The sequence below is a fragment of the Procambarus clarkii genome, chromosome 57 (genome assembly GCF_040958095.1).
Source record: "Procambarus clarkii isolate CNS0578487 chromosome 57, FALCON_Pclarkii_2.0, whole genome shotgun sequence".
In the NCBI taxonomy this organism is placed as follows: domain Eukaryota; kingdom Metazoa; phylum Arthropoda; class Malacostraca; order Decapoda; family Cambaridae; genus Procambarus; species Procambarus clarkii.
Genome location: NC_091206.1, coordinates 15,778,235 through 15,799,251, shown reverse-complemented (window position 1 = coordinate 15,799,251; position 21,017 = coordinate 15,778,235). Strand labels below are relative to the sequence as shown.

The 21,017-nt window shown below is 40.2% G+C and overlaps 2 protein-coding genes across 3 annotated transcripts in view; one reads left to right on the top strand and one right to left on the bottom strand.

The window, feature by feature from the left end:
• Positions 1-5,870, bottom strand: part of LOC123745011 (E3 ubiquitin-protein ligase TRIM21) — a 35,494-nt gene extending 29,624 nt beyond the window's left edge. The window contains exon 1 of the mRNA XM_045725260.2: positions 5,650-5,870. Coding sequence (XP_045581216.1) covers positions 5,650-5,736 — 87 coding nt within the window. The 5' untranslated portion in view covers positions 5,737-5,870. The remainder of the gene's footprint in view (positions 1-5,649) is intronic.
• Positions 5,871-11,600: 5,730 nt separating this feature from the next.
• The window catches only part of LOC123744942 (uncharacterized), an 89,989-nt gene continuing 80,572 nt past the window's right edge, over positions 11,601-21,017 (top strand). For both annotated transcript variants that reach the window (XM_069306327.1, XM_069306326.1), the window contains exons 1-2: positions 11,601-11,818; positions 15,131-17,509. In XM_069306327.1, coding sequence (XP_069162428.1) covers positions 15,144-17,509 — 2,366 coding nt within the window. In that variant the 5' untranslated portion in view covers positions 11,601-11,818; positions 15,131-15,143. The remainder of the gene's footprint in view (positions 11,819-15,130; positions 17,510-21,017) is intronic.

Below are 21,017 nucleotides of genomic sequence, written 5' to 3'. Positions count from 1 at the left end.
AATCCTGAACTTAAACACTTCCTAGAAGACTGTAATAGAACTTACGTTCATCACATGAGGAACAGATCCAGTAACTTCAATAATCCTAGAGACTCTACCAAAGCAGAAATGCTATGAAAATCAAAGGGACTCAAATTGTGGAATGACCTCCTAAATGTAGTTAAAAGTTGTACGTCTCCCAATCAGTTTAATTAAAAAGAGACGCAAAACATATTTTCTTAATATCACGAAATTAATATCGTGTACTCAATACCATGTAACTAATTTCCCTCACATTTTCCCCTAAATTTAAGTTACTGTATTATTGTTAATCATTCTTAAATTTTTCTTAATAAATATGTTCTTTCTTCATCGTCATCTAGTTTTTGCATTTCATTTATAAAATGTTTACTCCTGTACTTTTTTATCCTTGTTTATTTTCAAGTGTTGGCTCCATTAAACTTAAACTGAAATTATACTTTATTACTCTATGTTACAGTTGCTTTTCTAAATTACTCTTTAGTATTTCCATTCTGTTACTGTATTAATGTAAATAAACAACTGTACTGCTGCCAGAACCACTGACGCCATAATGTAAGCGTTTATGCTTGTCTTTAAAGTATTACCTTTCTATTGTATTCATCTGTTATTTTTCTTAAACCTTTTCAATTTGTGTTAGCTTACTTCTCTATTACAGTATTCCCGCCAAACACACACCAAAACTACGAAGTTGGTACAATGTTCGAACAAGTTTTAACACTCCCTAACCAGTTATAACAACCAATATATCAAAATGTAACACGTTCTAATACATCATACACACGCTAAGCCAAGATGTAACAACTTTATTACAAGTTGTAACAAGCAGAAAATAGAGAGAGTTTCGGTTTGTGTTTCCAGGGTTAAGAGTTTACCCCCTTCACACCTTTAAATAATTTTGTTTTGCAAATTGCAGTATTTCAAGTTTTGCCTAAAATGCTTTGTTTAATAATGCAATGAGGTGCTTAACTTAACAATGAGGAAAATCATACATACAGGTATGTTGACGTAAAAAAGTAATTAGAAAGTAGGAACTGGTACTAGTGAATTTCGACAAACCAGGAAAGTTTTTGTATTGATGTTGCAAGAAAACTAAACCTAACCTTCCTAGGCCTAATACCCACTATCTGAGGCATAATATAGTACATATATGTGCTATACTAGGCCTAGGAATATTAAAGCTTAGTTTTTAGCTGTACTGGTATTTTTTTTTTTAGACTATAAAATTAATGCCGTTATACAAAATTCTACTATTTAACTGTCCATTATGTCTATGAATGCATGATGGTCCACACAGTTGTAAAAAGTACTATTTAAACAGGAGGATGTATTGCCACTATTACAAAACTACTGCTGTATTGATGGAATCAAGTAACTTTCTAATCCTGTACTGTACTATATAAATTATATCTCCACTTACATCATTACTTCATATTAATATATTGTCAATTATATTAGCAATGCTACACTGAATATTCTAATTTATATTTTGCTTTTAATTTAAAACAAGTCATACCTGTAAGCCATCATTTATTATTTTTACACACACACACACACACACACACACACACACACACACAAACAAATGTTCTTACATTCTTGTACAACCAATAGTACGCATAGCATTTCGGGCAAGTCCTTAACCACTGCGCTGTGCCAAACAATAAATGCCATTCGCCCATTACTGCACCAACCGACAAAAGTATTTTTTATTTTTTCGTACACGGTCAAAACGCGCTCGCGGTAGGTTGGGTACAAAATGGACCCTTTGAACTTCCTGTGAAAGGCAGCCATCTTGGCAAAAATTCCCAGAATGTCCTAGGGCTGCTGCTGGCTGGGTTAGTACTGAGTGAGCAACTACGGGTGGCGCACACGCCTCTGGGTCTCAAACACCTGTCCGACGAGGTGTTGAAAGATCGCTCTGTCGGTGAAATTCAGACCTTATTACTTCAATATCATGACCCTTATGTCCTTGATGAAGCTAGGCACAATAAGGACCTAACACAAAGGTCGGATGCAAGTTATACAGCACCTATGAAGAGGATACAGTGAGCGTATCCAGTTGTAGCTCTGAGCACCACCCTTGCCCACCTATGTATTCTCAAATTTATATAGATGATACATAGATGAATTGTTTTCTGGGTTCAGTGATGATGCATCTGATACAAGTAGCATAGATGAACAGTGTTAGCGGCTTCCATGGTGTTTTCCATAGTTATTTTCAAGAATAGCTGAATCTCTTCCAGAATGGTTTAATCTCTTCCAGTGAGGGACTTCACAAAGAGATCTTTTCAAGACTACCTTATGGTTTACAAGCTTGGCTACATACAACCTACAAGTACTAAAGCCAAGGGTGTATGCGAGTGCATCATTTGCAAGCACACAGAACGAAGAAACAGGAGGCAAAAATTTATCTGTACCTGGTGCAACGAGAGCAAAGTCGCGCTGTACCATGGACTACTTCCTTGATTATTACTCTCTTCCGAAGTACCGAGTGTGTAATGCAGTGTGTCACTGTAAGTAGTGTGTGAAACTGTACATATTGTAATTTTAGTGAATTTTTAACAAGTAATATTAGTACATTTATTGTGGACACATTACTGACATGTATTACAGTTCCATGGAACATTATGAACATTCTATTGTATACATATTATAAAGAACACAAATATGCATCATATACAATAAAAAACAAATAAAACTGCATTGGAAATACATAGAACAAATAATTGAAAATATATTTTTTGTGGCAACTCGCGGTGCTCGAATGGCCCACATGACTGCCTCTGGGAGCTTCACGCACAGGTGACCAGCCCATGACGATATCACAACACACCTTGTCCACGTCCTTATCGCCAAAGTAAGTGGAATTTGGTATTTATTTTTACATAGACATGTTCAGGGAAGGGAATTTATCATTTCACAAACAAAAAAAATAATGTTTTGGGAACACTATTTCATGCGCACAGGGGGAACTTCACAATAAACTCAGCGCCTCAAAGTGGATGTTCCCCAGAACACGACTCCGCCAAATCGTTTAACAACCAGGTACCCATTTTACTGTTGGGTAAACAGAGGCTACAGTTAAAGGATTGACGCCCAGTAAATCCTCCCTGGCCAGGATACGAACCCAGGACAAAGCGCTCACAAAACGCCAGGCAAGTGTCTTAACCACTACATCACTGGGACTCGATTCATCAACAAGAAACAATTTGTTTAACAGTATGGTGGCTATTCTTTTATAATTCATAATATTGTGCTGTATCACTATTTTTTATTTGTAATTTTCAATTTACAATAAAGTGGCCTACTGTACTGGAATTACTGCATTGTACAGTATTGTTATTCCTAATGTTAGTGACTATTACTACCATTTATTTTTTTGTTATACTGGCAAATCTTAGTATAAAGTATAAAATCTGATGTAATTTTATACTTTTCCATTAGTGTACAGTACCAGAAAACAAAATTCTTATATTGCTAAAATTTATAACCTACATTTTTTTAAACATGTATAGTGTCTGACATCATATTTGCACACTACATAATTGTTTGTACATCTAGACTGCCTAAGGAGAATTCGATACAGTACTTGCACAAACGCAAGAAAGCGGATAAATTCAGAAAATGCGACTGCAAATGGCAGAGTAACCAGGTTGTAGTACAGTACCTGTACAAAGAATTACGATTTTGTAAATATTTGGAAATTCATGGTAAGAAACTAGGCCGACTGAAATAAGGGATGGGCCCCATACGAGTTGGATTACCAAGCATAAACAGAAACGTGTGGCCAATCTCTTGGCACGAGACAAATCTTTAGCCACCGACATAAATTGGATATCTCGGCAAGTACCGTATTTCATCTGTGGACATGTTTGTGGTTTTCCATTCTAAAGATCTACACCACAGATTTTGCCATAAAATATTATAGTAGAACTCCTCTGTCAGCAATAAAGTCATATCAAGAATGTTGTGCCAAACAAAATAACTTTAAAAAATAAATATTTAATTATTTTGTAGCGATTCTGGTACATATCAAAATATGCACAAAAACATGCCCTATCATTTGCACCAATAAAAACATAACTGAGCAGAAAATGACAAGAGTAATGAAAGTAATTATTTACATTACTTTAATAATTACGACTAATTATTTTCTACATAATAACTACAGTATTATGATGAGTGGAATGAAACTGGATAATCCTCTTTCAGATCATTGAATGAATTTGAGAAAACCTGGCCACACAAAACACACAGCCTCCGACATTACACCAGTGATGAACACATGTCTATAGATTATTATATCATTTATTTTTTTCTTTTTTTTTTTTTTTCTTTTTTAAGATATATACAAGAGTTGTTACATTCTTGTACAGCCACTAGTACGCGTAGCGTTTCAGGCAAGTCCTTAATCCTACGGTCCCTGGAATACGATCCCCTGCCGTGAAGAATCGTTTTTTCATCCAAGTACACATTTTACTGTTGCGTTAAACAGAGGCTACAGTTAAGGAATTGCGCCCAGTAAATCCTCCCCGGCCAGAATACGAACCCATGACATAGCGCTCGCGGAACGCCAGGCAAGTGTCTTACCACTACACCACGGAGACTGTCAAATGTGATCATGATCACATTTGGATGGGATCGGTTTTTGTAGATAACGTGTTTAGCGACATCATCCATTCTTGTACAGAACCTCAAATCAGGTGCAGAAAAAAACAAGTTCCAGCTAAGTAAGGCTGTGCTTGGCTGGATGCTTTCATGGTTTGAATAGTGAAAAAGCAAGTTTTTATTGCCGTTATATTTAAGGGCATTTTAAAATCGATTTTGGTATTAAAATATCAAACTGTTCTAATGCTATAACTAATAAAGTTTATAAATTAAAAAAAAAATATATATAGCAGAAAACAGCAAAGATCATACCTGCTGTCAAATAATAGCAATTATTTTTGTTAATTTTTGGGCAATATCAAGTTATATTGGATGGGAAGTTACCCAATCCCATATAACTTGCCATTACCCATCCAATATATTAGACTGGTCAAAGCAAGAATAAATTCATTTGAACACAGTTGCAATGTTCTGTATTTGCATTTTTATAATTACTTAAATATAACAATCACAATATGTACACCATAAGTGATCCTATAAAACCCCTATTACGGATAAAAGTCGATTGGGTTATTTCGTAATTTAGATATAGAGAAGACTAATGGGCTGCAACTCTCATTAGACATTAATTATATAATACAAGACAATACAATGCTTGGACTATTTGATTAAAAGATATCCTTAAGTTAACAGACCAACATATTCAGCATAAAGGAAAAAAAAAGAAGACATTTGCTTGCAGTGTGACAACGCTTATGTTTTAACCTGTCAGTCTGTGTGCTAGGTTGTGTATTCTACAACAACATATGTGGTCAGCTTCACTTTCTGAGGAAGGTCACTCATGTGGTAACCACAAGAAAGCCTGCAAACTAAAGGATCAGCACTTCCGAGCATACTATATACATTAATAACCCCAACACTAAAATTACCCTACTACACTACTGTGTAGGGCGCAAACGATCCTACGACTGTCGTAGACCCCCAATTGACGACAGTAACAATACTGTTGTAGACACTTACCTGCAAAAACAATTCGTATAGAAGATCCTGTGTTACTTTCTCAGGGTCAAAGTTTCCCACCCACACCGTCCTGCTTTCCTCACTCATTTTGTCTTCTTTTTGTATGTGATGATGGCAGCGTGTCTGACGGCTTCTCCTCTAAATGAGCGTAGACTCGCACGAGTTATTGTCTGATGTCTGGACACAGCAAACCGTAGTCGCCCCTAAGATGCCTCCGTCATAAACAATCAAATGAAGCACTGCTAGTTCTGATAAATTGATGATATTCCTTATTTATCTATATATATTAATGTTATAGTTATCTTAATTTTTATAAAATACTTACACAACTGCTGAAGTTCATTTGATGAGGAAATTATTTTTATTTTATTCGCATTGCTAATTTTCCATAGTTTGTCAATGACAACTGGAAAGGAATACGAGCCTTGCAATTATAGAGTTTGTAGTGGTGCTGGACGTATTTTCCAGAAACTAGAATGAGTTTTCTAGAAAGAGAAAGACTACTAGGCAATATTTACAGATAATGTTTCGTCTGTTAGGACCTTTATCAACAACAACTAGACACACTAAACCGCCAATCTAAAATTATAAAGAGGAACAAACTGGGGTAAGGTTGTATGAGATACGATCGTGATCAAATTAAGTGGGTTGAACGCATGAGTGGGAGTTGTGGGGGTGGAGGGGGGGTGATTATTTTATGCTAAATAATATCTATTTACGAAGTATTAATTTAGTAATAAAGGGTATTAATGTTGAATGCTCTTTTATTCTGTTTGATGGTGTTGTAGTAACTGGTTTTGAGTTTATGGCTTTCCAGAAGTTTATGAGGCGTGACGCAACACAATAAGCCTCGTACTGACCTATCAGTGTCTACGATGGGGAAGGGAGTGAGAACTAGCTCTTCATACCCCGCCCACTATACATTGATGATTGTTGCCGCCGGAGGCGCCTAGTTTATTGTGGACCCCATATACCCATCCTGTGAGCGGTAGCGCAAAAAGCATTACAGAGGGCACAAAAGGTCTTTATTAGACCTCATCTTAGATTATTACATAAACAATTTCACACAGTTAGTTAGTTTCACACAGTTACCATACGTCCGTATTTACCAGGACATTCCTGGTTTAAGGTGTCAAAATTTGCGTCCTGGAAAATAAAATAAAACTCCGAAAGTCCGGAATTTAAGCTTCCATCACTTAAAAATTATCTACATATACATATATATATATATATATATATATATATATATATATATATATATATATATATATATATATATATATATATATATATATTTATTCGTATATGGAAGGGAGTACCACCTCTGGCTAGAAGAAGGGGACCCTTAGCCTCGGAGGAAATCACACATAACGCATTAGAGGGAATGTTTAGGTTTCCTCCAATACAATTTGTGTGCTTTTCTCCTATCCCCTCCCCCTTCCTTTTGTGTTTTGTTGTGCTTAATTAGATATTTAAGGTTACAAGATGTACATTAATAATAAAATTAGTGCTTAAAGGTTATGGATCTCTTGAAGCTCCTCCACTTTCGGACAGGAACCGTGTACGCAGCAGGCGTTTCCCCTTTGGACCGCCACACTGAAGCGCTGAAATAAAAAAACTAGCAGCCCTTGGGTCTCTGGTGACGTCAATGAGCCTGGAGCCCAATTCATTGAGAAATCCCAAGGCACTCTTGCCCCAGGGGTCATGCGTCTTAAACGCTATGGGAACAAAGGTGTATTGACCTTCCAATCGCCTGTATTTGACTGATTTTGCTATTTCTCTGTGGTTGGCCGTCCCACCTGCTTGATCAGCACCGAAGTATACATATAGGTGTCAGCCAGGGTGGATACACATATTTAGTGTATTGTTGGTAGTTGTAGTTCAACACTACACACATATGTAGTGTTGAAGAAGGCATTCGAGCAAAATTCTGTGTTGAGTTTCACTTACGAGATGGAGAAGGATGGGAAGCTGCCCTTTCTAGATGCAACAGTCACGGAAAGGAGCAGAGGCTTCCACACTGCAGTGTACACTAAGGAAACAAACATAGGAATGTGCCCCAATGCCAATAGTGACTGCCCAGACAGGTACAAGAAGAGTGTTGTCAATGCTTACGTCGACCGTGCTCTCAGCCACAGCTCAGGATGGAAGCAAGTCGATGAAGAACTCTGTAGGGTAAGGCAGGTCCTAATTAACAATGGCTTCTCTAATGGTTTTGTTGAAGACATCATAAAAAGAATGGTAAAATGCCATGCAACCTCTGAAGAGTCAACTAGCACAACACATGTACCCACTATTAGACTATTTTACAGGAACTTCTTCTCGGCAGCTCATAAAACGGAGGAAAGGGTCCTGAAAGACATTGTTGATTGGAACGTTATCCCTACAGACAAAAATCAGAAAATATAATTGACGATTTACTATAAAACCAAAAAAACGGCCAACCTACTCATGAAAAACTCTCCAGACACAAAGCAGAATGCCTTGAAGGAAACCAACGTTGTCTATGCCTTCAAATGCCCACTTGGGGACTGTAAGCCCCACAGAACTCGATATAGGCAAGACAACAACGTCTCTTTCCAGGCGATTAACAATGCATAAGCAACAGGGCTCCATAAAGGAACATATAATCTCTCACTAATCTCTCACAACCAGATCATCACCAGAGAAGTCTTAATCAACAACACAGAAATCATCGATAGGTACAGCGATAGCAGGCGGCTCGACATCTGCGAGGCACTACACATCAAAAAGTCAACACCAGCAATCAACAGCCAATTTATGCACAACTATATTCTACCCACTTCAAGACTTCGAACCAATATAGAAGCATCAAGAGGAAGTATGGGCCAATAGGCCCTCTGCAGTTACTTCCATTTTTATGCTCTCATATCCAATTAATACCCATTGTTTCGTGTTCTGTCTTGTATTAGTCACAAGTTTGTTCACCTCATCCAGAACTGTTGCACCATATCACCTCACCCAAATGCGAGTATAAGTAAGACGGATTAGATGTTTATTGTTAGTATAAGTAAGATTCTGTTTAGTGTTTTCAGGTTACAGTTGTGTGTGTGTAAACTAGTCTTTGAAAATGTAATAAGTTATTACGTAACACGTTCAAGTGTCGCGTCAGACTAGAAATAAAAATGAATTTTGGAGAATTGATTTTTCAATTACCATCGACAGTAAAAAAGAAACATAAGAAATATTGAGAAAATTCGTGTTAGAATTATTAATCTTACTTTTTCGGTCATATATTATATATATATATATATATATATGCCAAAGGCCCAAAGTGTGTGGAGAGATTCTGAGTGTTCAGATATATATCAACCCAGGAATGTCATGACCATTATTTGGATTTTGGCAAATTTGGAAATTTTATGTTAGCAGATTTTTTGCGGATTTGGAATTTGGACATGATCACCACCTATAAAATTCTCAGAGGAATTTACAGAGTAGATAATGAAAAACTATTCAGCACGGGTGGTACGCGAACAAGAGGACACAGGAGGAAACTTAGTACCCAAATGAGCCACAGGGACTTTAAAAAAACTTTTATAGTGTCAAAGTAGTTAACAAATGAAATACATTAGGATATAATGTGATGGAGACTGACTTCATACACAGTTACAAATGTAGATATGATAGAGCCTAGTTGACTCATGATTGATTGATAAAGATTAAGCCACCCAAAAGGGGGCACGGGCATGAATAGCCCGTAAGTGGTGGCCCTTTTGAGCCATTACCAGTATCAATAGATGATACTGGAGATCTGTGGAGGTGCGACTGCACCCTGCGTGACAGGAGATGTTTCCCGTTAGTTGGCCCGTGAATCTGTACACCAGTTGATTGACCACTGAGAGGCAGGATCAAAGAACCGAAGCTAACCCCCGCAAGCACAACTAGGTGAGTTCAGAATTTGACTGTGCCCAATAAATTCGTCCTTCGTGGCAAAATTTAATGTGAGGGTTAACCTAGTGTTGCCCCTGGAGGTAGGTAGCGCCGGGGTCGGCCGGGAGGCAGGGTTGCCACATTGGGCTACAAGTAGCGAATTGGGCTACTTTTGAGAGCCCCGCTCTCCCAAACTTTTAATTTCGCTACTTGCGACTTTTTGGGCTAATTTAAAAACAAGTTGGGTTAATAATGTTATGAAACTCAATGATTATTATTTGTGCTTTTATAATGTAATGTGTACAAATTACAGCCGTGTCCAACAGCCTGATTGACTGAATCATTTACCGCAGGAGGCTTAGTCAGAGACCGGCCCCCTGGGGACGTTGATCCTAGGACCCTTCGAAAGACAAAGTAACCGCAAGGTGGGTAATCCTCCCAGGGGCCATAGATTTCCCAACCTTAACGATCATTAATACTTCATCCCAAAAGCTACAGCTGGTTCCACGGATCTTCATTAAAGGGAGAAAGTTATCTAGAAATTTACAGATTGATAAATGATGAGAAAGATCCCTTACAGTTTGACACAGCCCCGCTCCTGTGCCAGGTAAGTCCACTACGGGCTCACCATAGCCCGTGCTACTTGGAACTTTTGTTCCCAGTAGCTGAATCTTAAACAACAACAACAACCCTTACAGTTAATACCTTTGTCAGGAAGACGATGGTTGGCAAGAATCGGTAGTGTAAAGCAGTTATTAGATCAGTGGGTAAAAATTCAATGTAGGTTATCTTGAGATGATTTCGGGGCTTTAGTGTCCCCGCGGCTCGGTCCTCGACCAGGCCTCCACCCCCAGGAAGCAGCCCGTGACAGCTGACTAACACCCAGGTACCTATTTTACTGCTAGGTAACAGGGGCATAGGGTGAAAGAAACTCTGCCCATTGTTTCTCGCCGGCGCCTGGGATCGAACCCAGGACCACAGGATCACAAGTCCAGTGTGCTGTCCGCTCGGCCGACCGGGGGGGGGGGGGGGGGGTTAGAAATAGCCTAAGCTACTCTATCCCTTTTGAGATGTATTTCTTTCTTATCTCAATAAACATACTTGAACTTGAACTTTTCAACACTTCGGGCCACTTACAAACAAAACAATTTGATAATCCAGGAAAAGTTTTAAAATATTCAAGAAAGATGCAATAATTTTGTAGCGAAAGTTTGCAAATAGCTTCTTTCTCATATTCCAAGTAATGCTGAAACTTTTAATATTTAAAAAAAATCTGTCACCTATCATATGACTTAGCCACACACGGCCACCATTTTCAGAACTTCCATTAGTACCAGCTGACCAGTCTAAGCTTAGTGGACCAGTTGTCCTTAGTTGTCCTAAGCTTAGTGGACCAAATGTTGGACCAGCCATTGACTGGTCCAACATTTGTGAGAGAGAAATTCCAACATTTGGATCGTCATTTTGGACTAAGACAATAACTGCCAAGAATGCTGTTGGCGATCCCATACTTACTGACCTCGCTGAGTTTGCGTTGAAAATATATAACTTACCAATCAGTAATGTCCAGTGGGTATTTTCGAGAGTAACGTCTGTGAAAACTAAACTGAGAAATCGAATGGGACTTGAGCTTTTGATATCAATCTTGAGAATCAAAACATATCTTAAAGAAAACGGAACTTGTTGTTCATTTGAACCGCCCATGACAATGCTTAAATGTGAGTCTGTAATATTCAAGAACAATCTTCTGATAATTTTCAACGGTGAAGACGTGGAAGGACTCCACACCCAGTATGCTTCATACAGTAAATACTGGTAAGTTATCCTATTATCATATTTGTTAATATATATATGCAGAGATAATATTAATACAACAATTAAAATCATGTAATGTACTCTATATATCAAAATATATTACTTTGAAACCCTTACCAATCACTTACAAAAAATTGGGCTACTCTTATTACAAATTCGCTACTTTTAGACCGTCAGCTCGCTACTTTCAGCAATTTGGATCTGGCAGCCGTGGCCGGGAGGCAGGTCAGTACACGCGTGGCGCATCTCGGGTGAGGGTGTGTGCCGGCCGCCTCCTGTCTTCTACTTCACGTGTGATTCGTTAACATCTGTCGTAGTGACTTAATTCATTGTTCAGTGGCAACGCAGAAAAATTAAGTGAATTTTGACTATATTGTTCATTGAAAGAGCTGAAACAATTTCGTGATTTGAGTATTACTGGCTTTACTCGAGCGGGAGTCGATATTATAAGTTTATATGGGTAAGAATATATATATATATATTTGTTTGTTCTTAGTTAAAAGTTTCGCAAGTATTTGTGTGCCCTTTATTGAGTTTATAATTAAGCTAAGTTTATTTAAGCAGATACGCTAGGGTACATCTATTTTCAATAATTTTTGAACAATATTGTATGATTAGGCCATTTAAAACATCTGTGAGATAAAAAAAAAGGTAGGGGAAATCAAAGACAATTGTACAGTAGGCCTATATACTACTTTGTAATTGCATTCAGTAATTAATTACTAGCCTCTGCTTGTTAACTAGATAGCCTTCCCTATGTTCTGCACTTGGGCTGGACGGTATCGCTTCATGCAGGTCGGCGTTCAATCCCCGACCGTCCAAAGTGGTTAGGGCACCATTCCTTCCCTCCCCCGTCAAATCCCAAATCCTTATCTTGACCCCTTCCATGTGCTATATAGTCGTAATGGCTTGACGCTTTCCCTGACAATTACAAAAATTATGTTCTGCACTGTTCCCAGCCACTCATAATCCAGCCTAAGATTAGTCAAACGCTACCTTGCATAGATTAATAATTAAGGTGTTTAAGATATTAAGATGTCAACACAAATTAGAATACTTAACAGTGGATATAAATTAGGAAAGGTTTGATCTAGGAAAGACCTTGGTATCATTATATGGTTTTAAACGGGTGATAATTTGTGGAATGTATATATATATATATATATATATATATATATATATATATATATATATATATATATATATATATATATATATACATATATATATATATATATATATATATATATATATATAATATATTATATATTTGTGTTTATATAAACTATATATTTGTGTTTTTTCTCAAATACATCAATGTTATGATATATTGTGTGACTTTGGTTTCCATTTTCGGTTTATTATTACGATAAAACGCGAGGTTGGAGGAGTCCAGTCTGGTGGGGACGGAGAAAGAGAGAGAGAGACTTTACTTGAGATTCTACTGTCAAGAGCCTAGAAACTACAAGTTTCTGTTGGAAGTATTGGAATAGTCAGGTCTAAGGACTGCCATGATACTTGGGCATATCTACGTCATAGGTACTCATACATACACCAAACCTATCCTTATCTAACGAAAATAATATATAAAATGCGTATTAATTTCGAGGCGACATTTAATGTTCAGCCTGCGGGGTGTCAACAAAAACAAATTCTTACAAACCAGGGAAAGTTGGCCTCCGACTAGGCTGCCGGGGAGTGAGGGACGGCGTGGAGGGAGGGAAACGGCTGCCCCATTTAGCCCTGACAAACTGGTGTTGACATGATTCCAACGGTTTCATCTTTGAGGTTGGCACTTCCGGTCCTTTTAACCCGCCATACTCTGCCAAGATTCGATGGTGATGCTATATTAAGTTGGATTAGGGCATGGCTATTCCAAAGGAAACAGAGAGTTAGTATAAATGGGGTTAAGGCAGAGTGGAATAATGTTGTAAGTGGAGTGCCTCAAGGCTTGTCCTGGGACCTCTGTTGTTTATAATATATATAAATGATTTAGATTCAGGTTTGAGTAGCAACATTTGCAAATTTGCCGATGATACAAAAATCGGTAGGGAAATTAGTAGGAAGAAGACTCACTATCACTTCAAGTTGATCTAAATAGGGTTTTAAATGGAAATTAAATTTATTTTAAATTTAAATGGTCAAAAGATTGGCAGATGCAGTTTAATGCTGATAAATGTAAAGTTCTGAGGCTAGGTAATGATGATAAAGTTACAAGATACGAGCTAGATGGTGTTAAGATTGTGAAGTCGGTAACAGAGTTGTTGATTTGTGGAACCAATTACCGCGTACCGTGGTGGAGGTGGGGTCCCTCGATTGTTTCAAGCGTGGGTTGGACATGTATATGAGTGGGATTGGGTGGTTATAAATGAGAGCTGCCTCATAGGGGCCAATAGGTCTTCTGCGATTACCTTTGTTCTTATATTTGAAGAGTTGTCAAATCACCAGAGATATTGTTTTGGTCTTCCAAATGCTTTTCGACGTCTGTCTTTTGGCTGTATGACAGGACGCCCGCCTTTTAATAACAGTTCGTCTTAAAAAGTCTAGATCTATATACATAGGTTAGCTAGAAAAGAGCGGTAATTAATTTGTTAAATTTGATAGTTACTGGTCTGGAAGAGATAGCAGGTCCATCGCTCTCTTTTGTACTAATCAGCCGACTCCCGTTCATTGGCAATTCGATGACGAGTAATTCACGAAATGTATGTTGATGCAGTTTGGGTTGCGCACACGTCGGGTTAAGACATTTCCCTTTTTCTTCGGTTGAGAAAATAGTTTACACTAGTCACCCCTGAACCCATCTTTATAACACTAAAGAAATCGAACCGGTCATTTATATTTTTTTTATATAACCGAAAGGGTATTCATGGCTGACTTGTATGGCTACTGGATCTTGCAGATTAAGTGTGTAGCCCCTCCTCGAGAGCCCTTTTATCTTGAGATTATTTTAAGATTATCTTGACATTATTTCGGGGCTTAGCGTCCCCGCGGCCCGGTTCTCGACCAGGCTTCTTTTTGTTACATATCCCCAGGAAGCAGCCCGTAGCAGCTGTCTAACTCCCAGGTACCTATTTTACTGCTAGGTGAACAGGGGCATCAGGGTGAAAGAAACTGCCCACTTGTTTCCGCCTCCACCGGGGATCGAACTCAGAACCTCAGGACTACGAATCCGAAGTGCTGTTCACTCAGCTGTCAGGCCATGTTGCCACAACGGACAGAAAATAGTGCACTAAAACCGGAATCTTACCTAACCAAGAGACCTACTCATAAAAAACGTGAATGTTTATGAGCCGCTATGATTTATAGTACATCATATTTGGTTCGTTGGGGATTTTGACGTCAAAATACGATGTATTATTCGAGAGGACAGGTGAGTGTGAGCAGCCCGTCCTCTTAAGGCTCCCCAACGTCAAGAAACTGTCGTACTAAAGTATCTTAACCCACCAGAGGACCCAAAACAGAAAACGGAACAGTCTACCATTTTCCAGATCGACAATTTTTGGCTTTAGGTAAAGTGTATGTCAAAATGCGTCGTTCTATTAGGAAGTCGGGTTAGTGTGAGGGCCGAGGCCGCTACTGCCGCCCCGCCACCTCGAAAGTGCCCATCGCTGGCTGGGTTCTTCCGCAGACTGGATCGGTCACATTATTAACTCTTTTTGGATATTTTTACATTATTAACTCTTTTTAGACGACGACGTTTCGGTCCGTCCTGGACCATTCTCAAGTCTATTGTCTAGTCATCTCATTAACTTATATTCTTCCCTTTTGACAGGTGTGCCTCAGGGATGGAGTGCAAGCGTCCAACAGGAGCGGGAGGAGAGGCTCCTAGTATAGTCGCCGGCGTAAGGGCTGTCTTCAGGTCCCGCTCCTTTTCCGGTAAGGTCCGGTCCCGGTCCAACAAAGAGGAGTCGCAAACTTCCCCATCCACTCAGCAGCTTCCCCTAAACAATAGTAATAAAAACAATAATAACAAGAACCACAGATCTCCCAAGTCGCCTTTCTTAGGATGGAGAAAATGCAAATTAAAAGAGACTTTGGAAAGTAAGGAGAACACCAGCGTGCAAGATCTCCCCGTGGCTGAGGGAGTTGGGACGTGTTCGCAGTCACAGGTGGAAAGAATCAGTTCGCACAGCTCAGATGATTATGCGCCACCCTTGGGGCTCATACGGAATATAACCCCAGGCCAATCTGCAAGTTTTCAGAATCAAGTTGACGTGCACAAAAACATTTCTAACCCATCAGACACTACTCGTAGCAGCAACAACAACAGTCAGAGTTTAGGAGTGCAGTCTAATATTTACGTGAAGGAAACAAATAACGAGGAAAGGAAAAGTGAATCTAGTATTTCCTGTGAGTTAATTAACACCTCTCAAGGTTATGTAAAGATGGAAAATTGTGCCAATAATAGTTATAGCGTTAGTGAAGACAAAAATGTCACAGGAGGTAGTGTGGACAACAAAAACGCTCTTAATAAGAATAATAATATTCCAAGAAGTGGTAGGAGTAGTTCCGAAAGCAGTACTAACTCCTACGAGTCACTTCCAGAGAGCTGTAACTTACCAGGATACAATGAACAGAGAGACGGAGTTGTGGAGGGAGGTCTGAGCGTGGTGAGGGACCCAGGGGACGGTAGTGACACCCAGGAAGTGTGTCATGAAGGCAAACTAGAAAACGAATCGTGTATCAAATATTTCAGAGATATATATAGAAACAGTAAAATAAATAATGACTGTATGAGGCCTCGTGGCGTCCCTGTTGAACTGAGTCGGGGTCTTTGGCTGAAGTATGCACTGAGTTATAACTTGCATGTCCCCGAGTCACCAAGAAACGAGGTTTCGGTGTTATCCTTGGGTATTGATCAGTACATCGAGGAAGTGTTCAGATATCTCGATTACTCTGGGATGGGGAAGGTGAGTGTGGAGGATATGGACGCCTTGTGTCAGGTGCTGGGGCTACCGGACGACCGGAAGAAGGCAGCACAGCAGAGATGCCGCTGTTCAGGTTCCAATTTGACACTTAATGGATCCCTCAATTCGTCATCGGTTAACGTAGACAAGTTTCAAGACAGCGAATGTCCTTTGCATCTCAAATTTAATGAGTTCCACAATAAGTTATTCACAAAGTTAACTCAAGCTGCCAAAGTAAATAGCATCGTGCCATTGGATTGCCGACGACCTAACAATCCTCGACTGGTGACATCTGTAGTCAATGTCCAGCGGCGCTATGACCTGTTGGAGAACATCTCACAGAGCATGTCTCAGATGGATGCCAAGCTGGAGAGCGAAGAGACGCGAGTGTCGGACAAGTGTGACACTACCGGGGTTGTTTGCTGCAAATGCCGACAGATGGCTCACGTCGATCGTAACTCAAACATTTCGTCAAAACCTTTGGATGCTGAGACTTCTTATCTCCAACGTCAGATTCTTCTACAAGAACAGGAGCTACAGTGCTTACGAGAGGTCATTGAAGATATGCGTATTGCCCTGCAAAGTTCTGATGCTGAGAACCTGGCACTGCAGGTAAAAATAAAGAGAAATGAAGATATTTCTCCAAGAATGTCGCAAGCAGACTTGTCGCTCACAGACGAAGAAGACACCATCGATAATCTGGTGAGGCAGCTGAATGAGCTGGACTGCCCAGCCCTGCTTACTATGGGTGCAGGCACTTCTTCATCCTCCCACCCAGCACACGACCTGACGGAACAACAGCCTCAAGAAGATACCTCGCTAAGTCAAGAGTCTGAGAAACCAGAGTCCCAAGAAGACCCACTTAACACAGCTTTCATATCTGGGGACTTCTCCTTAGAAGCCGAGCTGCAGGCTACCTATGAAGCACTGCAATCATCACGAGAAGAGCAGGAAGCAATGCAGGTCGACCTGCAACATACAGTCGGCCAGCTACAAGAACGCGAGTCTGAACTCCAGAAGATCGAACTCAGACTGCGCGAAGCTCACTCAGCCCTAGAGAAAGCTCAACACGACAACCACGTGCTGGTCATGGAGATAGCGGAGACACGCCACAGCCTAGAGGAGAGCCGCAGTAAGCTGACGGTGGCGTGTGAAGAGCTGCGACAGGCAAAGGACAACTCCCACATGAAAGACAAGCACCTACACGAGCTACAAGCCAGATTAAACCTTCTGAAGAACTTCAGGTAAGCTACTACACCTGCTGTATCTAAACTAATGCCCTAAAGACTTTAGAATATGCCCAGGGGTTAATAAAGGGCACAGGCCTCTTCACATCACTGCACTATGGACTGTTCTGATGCGAGCAACCAAGGCCTGTGATATGTGATATTTTGATTTCTATGTTATATTTATATTGAACTGGTTGATTACATCTCATGCTGATGACTTGAGATCGACCACGTTGTGACTGCTAGACTATAATTATCATGCTGGCTCTAAGGAGCAACAACCTGACTAATCAAATAGTTGCAAGAATCGAATTCTCAAGTACATTTAGAGGTCATGTACAGGTATTATGACGTGGTACTTAATATATTTTGAAAATACAAACAAAATATATTTTTTTATTGGCGAATCATGTATATATACGGAGGTTATCTTCAGGGAACTCTTAGCTACGTCTCCAAGACTACACATTTTATCTGATAATAGTTTTAGAATAAAAAACAGTTTCTCTCCTCATTGTTAAACTCACACTTCCGGCAGGAATAAAGATGCTTGGAAATTTAACAGGAAATGAGAGATTTAGAACAATATTATTGACCTTCCGTCGAATTATGTTTGACTTCGAATAATATTCAGAAGCCTCCTTTCAGTTTTGTGTTTTTCTCTACAAAAGTTGAAATTATTCTCTGTTGAAGATTGTAATCTTCATTAACCCAATGAAAAGATTGATAAATATTCGTTGATGTTCATCGTCCTCCATTGAGACAATTTTTCGTGATTTGGATATTGTAACAAATGATGATTTAATACCTTACTCCTTCTTTCCTTTCCTGGCATTTCTTATCAATCATTCTATGGTCACATTTATCACACTCACACAAAATCCGTGTATACAACAGGAGTTTTATTGTCTGAGGACCCCTTGCATGTGAAGCCATGCTACTATGTTGTTTGTAAACAATGTGGCTGTTGTTGCCAAGGTGGTGTCGACTGTGACGTCACATTGCCACGTGTTGTTTGTAAACATTATGGCTGCAGTTGCCAAGGTTACCAAGGACTGTGACGTCACACTACCACGTGTTGTTTGTAAACATTATGGCTACAGTTGCCAAGGTTACCAAGGACTGTGACGTCACACTGCCACGTGTTGTTTGTAAACATTGTGGCTACAGTTGCCAAGGTTACCAAGGACTGTGACGTCACACTGCCACGTGTTGTTTATAAACATTGCGCTTGTGGTTGCCAAGGTGGTGTTGGCTTTGTATTAAATTACCCGCGTAATGTATAAGTGAATTACATCTCTCTGTTGTTCTTTTGCTTAGAATGATGATTGTGTGTTACGAAAGCAACGATTAAACTCTCTACAGCACCTTGGTTCAGATGACGAGGAAGATGCTCCCGAACGCAGGTTCGAATCCTCGTCACGGCCCTTGTGGATTTGTTCATGACGAGGAAAGCTTCAGAATGTCGATACAGTGTATGGATAATCGAGAGAAATGTGTAATAAAGTAGACATTATAACACAGAAATCACAATAGCATCAAATGAACGATTCTGCAATTCTTATCATGTCGTAGCTCAGTCGATTAAGGCAGCGTCTGGGATGCTCTCAGACGTAGGTTCGAATCCTCGTCACGGCCCTTTGTGGATTTGTTAAGACACTATAATATGCAATAAGGCCCCTCACGCCATGTGACCTAAGGGCCATTACGACTATACAGTATAGCACATGCAAAGGAGAAGTATTTAGGATAGGACGGAGGATAGGAATGATGCCAAATCACTTGGATTGGACGGTAGGGCGAGGGGTCTTTCTTTTTGCAAATCGGCGTTCAATCCCCCGACCGTCCAAGTGGTTGGGCAGCATTCCTTTTCTCCGTTCTATCCTAAATTTCTATCTTTTCGAAGCGCTATATAGTCGTAATGGCTTAGTGTGTGGGGTTCAGTCCCTGAGCCCATTATGTGCCTCTGTAACCCTTTCCACTACCGCCCACAAGATGGGTATGGGGTGCATAATAAATGAACTAAACTAACTAACTTAGCGCGTTCTCCTGATAATTACCTTACCGTACCTTTCACCTTCACAACATTTGCAAGATGATTCATCACTACACGAATTTCCTCAACAAATACTGGGGAATGTTGGCACAACTGCTGGTACTGCATACTCCAGCATTGGTCTGACCTTTGTGTGTTTTTTCTCAGGGATATTTCTGCACGGGCTCGTTCTTAAAACATCTTTCCCTAAAATCTTGAAGGCTGTCAAGATGTTAGCTAGCTTAGCGTATGCCGCTGATGTGATTGTATTGATGTGCGCTTCCGGGTGTGTGTACTAGATGCCTAGACATGCCTAGACATGCTTGCAAGGTCGAGCGCCAGTGTGCGTGCGTGCGTGTACTCACCTATTTGTACTCACTTATTTGTGCTTGCGGGGGTTGAGCTTTGGCTCTTTGGTCCCGCCTCTGAATAGTGAATCAACTGGTGTACAGATTCCTGAGCCTACTGGGCTCTATCATATCTACATTTAAAACTGTGTATGGAGTCAGCCTCCACCACATCACTTCCTAATGCAGTGTGTGTGTGTGTGTGTGTGTGTGTGTAGAGGGCATGTGGGGGGGGGGGAAGGGCCTTGGAATTGGGGGTTAGAGTGGCATCATTAGTAAGTGCAACACCTGTCCCTGCAGGTGTACAGTACACTTGTGTTCTCTGTACACACTTTCTTTCCAATAAACTTTACTTGATTGAGTGGTTGTGGGATACGAGAGCACAGCTGTGCGGCGCTACCTTGAGTACACCTTGAGGTCACCTTGAGTTGGTGTCGGGGCTTAGTGTCCCCGCGGCCCGGTCATCGCCCAGGCCTCCTGGTTGCTGGACTGGTCAACCAGGCTGTTGGACGCGCCTGCTCGCAGCCTAACGTACGAGTCATAGCCTGGTTGATCAGGTATCCTTTGGAGGTGTTTACCAAGTTCTCAGTTCTTGAAGCCACTCTGTGACATGCCACTCACAGCTACACTAGACTGTGAGGTTAGAGGTGGAATGTGAGGTGTAGTGCGAGGTTAGTAGACGTGAGGTATGAGGTTAGATATGAGGTATGAGGTTAGATATGAGGTTAGATGTGAGGTATGGGGTTAGATACGAGGTATGAGGGGTTAGAAATGCTCTTCCGATAGAAGCGTAAGCTTAGCGTTCACTGGAGCAGCATCCAAGCGATTGAACGTAAGAATTAGGTGTTTATCAAAGGTCTAACTCTGAGTCTTAGACCGAGATAAAGGACTAACATCAGTCATTCTTAAAATCTGCCGAGGACTCTGAATTATAAAACGGGTCTTGACACTAAGGGCGGCGACAAGCTCAGATGTTGAGGACTGACAGACTGACAGACCAGGTAATTCCGGATTACCGGATTACCGGTGTACCGGATTACCGGATTACAGAGCATCGCAGTTGTCAGAGATGCCTTTTAATGCAAAACAATTGAAAAGACTATATTCCAGCTGCACTGAGTGCTTTATATAGTTCTGGGAC